This window comes from Morone saxatilis, unplaced genomic scaffold (genome assembly GCF_004916995.1).
Source record: "Morone saxatilis isolate NCDOM2014 unplaced genomic scaffold, NCSU_SB_2.0 Contig18, whole genome shotgun sequence".
NCBI classification, from domain to species: Eukaryota; Metazoa; Chordata; class Actinopteri; family Moronidae; genus Morone; species Morone saxatilis.
In genome coordinates this window covers 1,571,042-1,574,424 of record NW_023339740.1, presented here as the reverse complement: position 1 = coordinate 1,574,424, position 3,383 = coordinate 1,571,042, and the positions used below count along the sequence as shown (strand labels likewise).

The 3,383-nt window shown below is 39.5% G+C and overlaps 1 protein-coding gene across 1 annotated transcript in view; it reads left to right on the top strand.

Annotated features, from left to right (window-relative positions):
• cntn2 (contactin 2) overlaps positions 1 to 3,383 on the top strand; it is a 46,713-nt gene that overhangs the window by 25,903 nt on the left and 17,427 nt on the right. The window contains exons 8-9 of the mRNA XM_035661667.1: positions 2,064 to 2,193; positions 2,576 to 2,726. Of these exons, the coding sequence (XP_035517560.1) occupies positions 2,064 to 2,193; positions 2,576 to 2,726 (281 nt within the window). The remainder of the gene's footprint in view (positions 1 to 2,063; positions 2,194 to 2,575; positions 2,727 to 3,383) is intronic.

Genomic DNA, 3,383 nt, shown 5'->3' with positions numbered 1-3,383 from the left:
GAAATGAAATGAAACAAAGACAACAAATAACAGAATATGTGGACAGTATATGAATTATTACTATTAGGTGATTCAGGAGCAATGGTGGATTTTGTGATGCAGTAAGTTTAAAAATATTACGAGAGTAAATTTAGAACTACGAGGTCCTAATCGAAAATTCTCTTAAACTTAAAATATGGGAATCAAAGCTTACAGACAGACACCCAGCTCTTTTTTCATGTGTGTGAATCCGGCCGTGTATCGGAGAGTCAGCCTACTTTGTAAATGGAACTTGGAAGGATTCCAGGCCCTTGACTTTCCTCCTAGCTAACTGCGGCTTTGCATCACTGATCCAACAGGCCGAAGGAAGTTGCGTCTCGTCCCTGGTACCAGTGGCAAGCTCTTCAAAAGGCCTAGCGCGTAGTTTTACGCTTGAGTGCGTTGGAGGCTGAGAGTCGCTGGATAATAATGTTTTTGTTCGGCTGGAACGTTTGTAGCAGTCAACTACTGCGACGTCCTTCTGGCTGATGATAAATAGAGTGGTTGGTCTTCAGCTTTGATTGTAAACTAATTCAGCTTCTCGTTTGAAAATAACTGGGAGATGACACGCTGGCCTCCTCCGTATGCAATAAATCCAAGAGTTAGATTAAATTCACTTTCTGGAATAAGGCGACAATACTTGATATATATATATATATATATATATATATATATATATATATATATACTATATACTATATATTATAAAAGACTACAAAAATATAAAAGAAGAAATTCGTTCGTGTTTTGAGCTTTCACAAATACAGTAAAAGTACTTTAGCACCGCAAGTTATTACTTGAGGAAAAATTCAACACGTGTCGCAAAACGAAGTAAAGTACGGAAATTAAAAGTAAGAAGGAGAGTAAATAACGAGTGGATCCCACACTCTTTAGAAGGAAGAAAATTTAAGAAGGACAGAAGAGAGCAGAAGAGAAGGAGTGACCGGTTATCCTATATTATTTTTTCTTTAGGCGGAACTGGACGAGAGGAGCTGACCGCGCGCGTCACTTCCTCTGGTGATTTCCTGTTTTGAATTAATGAACTTTAATCAACTTGTAAACACATTTCAGGGATATCTAACCCTGATTACAATCAAAAAGGCACTTAATTACACACATTCTTGTAAGAACAAGCGTTTCCCCAAAAGTGTCCTTTTTATCTGTGGAAAGAGAGTTGCAGTCATAAATAAAAAAGAGGTGGATGACCACGGTATCCCATGCGTGAATCAGCAGAGACAGGCTTCTTCCTGTCGAAGGACTGCTTGGCACGGCCATCTCATCTCCTTTCCTGGGTCAAAAAGGTCAGAGAAAGAGGCCTTTCTGAACTCTCCTGGTGGAAACATAATCAAAATAATATGATGATTGGTTGAATTAAGAGACGGATAAACATCTCTATGATACGGACGAGGACAAGGTCCTACATTTAGGTAAAAGTAAAATAACAGACTGGAAAAAATACTCAAAGTAGCCCAAAAGGGACTTAATTATAGTAACGTAAGTTGTAATTCTTTACTTCCACCACCACCATCTGATTTGTAATAACTACAGAAGTTATGTGTATAAATGATCCATGTCATGGCCGGTTAATTACAATTGCACACCAAATTTCATTAAAAACAGGGGTTGTTATTATTTGTCTTATCTGAATCTCCCTCTCAGAGAGTGGAAGTATATTAATACTAATAAGAGCTGTGTTTGGCTCAAATTCAGGGAGTTCATCTAGCTGCTCAGCATAAAGAGACACTGAAGAGGAAGAATCCAGAGAAGAATGACATGGATAATATGTGATGTGAACATTTTACATTTTAGCAGGCTCAGTAAAAACGTACACAGTTGTGTTTCAGTTGATTTATAAAAAGAAACACACAGTCAGAGTCTAAGGAGTTCTCCCCTTTATTTAGTTTATTGGGACATTTTATTTCCCATACACCACTGCAAATGTATGCACAATACATGTATGGTTCATTTCACAGCCAACACATCTTTTTTACTTCCCTTAGCTCACTTCCTTTTCTCTCTCTTTTCCTACCTCCCACATTCCCTAGGACCGGGTGGAGGTAAACGGGGTTCGTCTTAAGATCAGTAACCTGGCCCTGGAGGATTCTGGGATGTACCAGTGTGTGGCTGAGAACAAACATGGCACTATCTACTCCACTGCTGAGCTCAGAGTCCAAGGTAGGCGCCATTATTTCTCCTTATATGAAACACAATATAACATGCCAATTTAAATGTATTTTTTACTTTAAAAAGGTATATTTTTGATTTCCAAACTAGATTTCAAAGTGAAAATATCATATTATACCCAACAGAACTGTAGACCTGTCAATAAATAACATAAAGTATAAGTGGACTTTCTCTGTATGCTATGTATGCTCTCTCCTAGTTCTCATTTAACAACATTCTGACCGTGGTTTACCTATTCCTCCATCTCCCATAATCTGATTTTCTCCATCTTACTCCTCTGTCTGTCTTCCCTTCTGCATCTCATCCATCAACCACTTGGTTTTCTACCTTCTGTGCTGTTATTCTGACGCCACCCTCCCTCCCGTACTTCTAGTTCAGGCTCCAGACTTCAGGCTGAATCCAGTAAGGAAACTGATCCCAGCAGCCAGAGGGGGGCAGGTGATGATTGAGTGTCGCCCACGGGCTGCCCCGAAGCCCAGCCTGTTCTGGAGCCGTGGGACAGAGCTGCTCACTAACGGCAGCAGGTAATTTTAATTTTTATACAAAATGTTGTGTATTTTCTTCCTGTCTTGGAAAACAAATACAGGTCATTTCACCATATTTTTATCCCTCATTTCCTGCCCATGGGTATTGGCCTAAGGAATTTGTCTGCAACAAAGTTGTGCTAGGAAGTGCACAATTTTTTTGTGATGATAAAATGCAACTGCATGCAGTACATCACTTGAGATGTGGAAGACAGTTGCTCCATTTCTTCTCTATTTCTGGATATTTTCGCAACAAATGTCTCACTAATATGTAAAATTTAAAAAAGCACTAGGATCTCCATCCACATAAGGCATCATTAACTGGGGTATTTGCCTAACACCATCAGTCCAACTACCCATGCTGCACTCACAGAGTCACTATGACTTGACAACCCAGTAATGTAACCTCAATTTCTACTGCACGTGTTTGGTTCCAATCTGTAGATTGTATTGTACCATTTATGTAATCCAATACCAAAATCTAATGTGTCTGCACAAAATCTCTTGATAGTGAGATCTTTGCTTCAGTCTCACTGTTCCAGGCCAACAGTGAAAATCACACCTGCTAGCAACTTCAGATCCAAGTGATAAATCGTCGCCAAGTGCTTGCTCATGGTGGTACTGTTGGGTCTCTGTAAATGTTATAAGGAGTTCGGT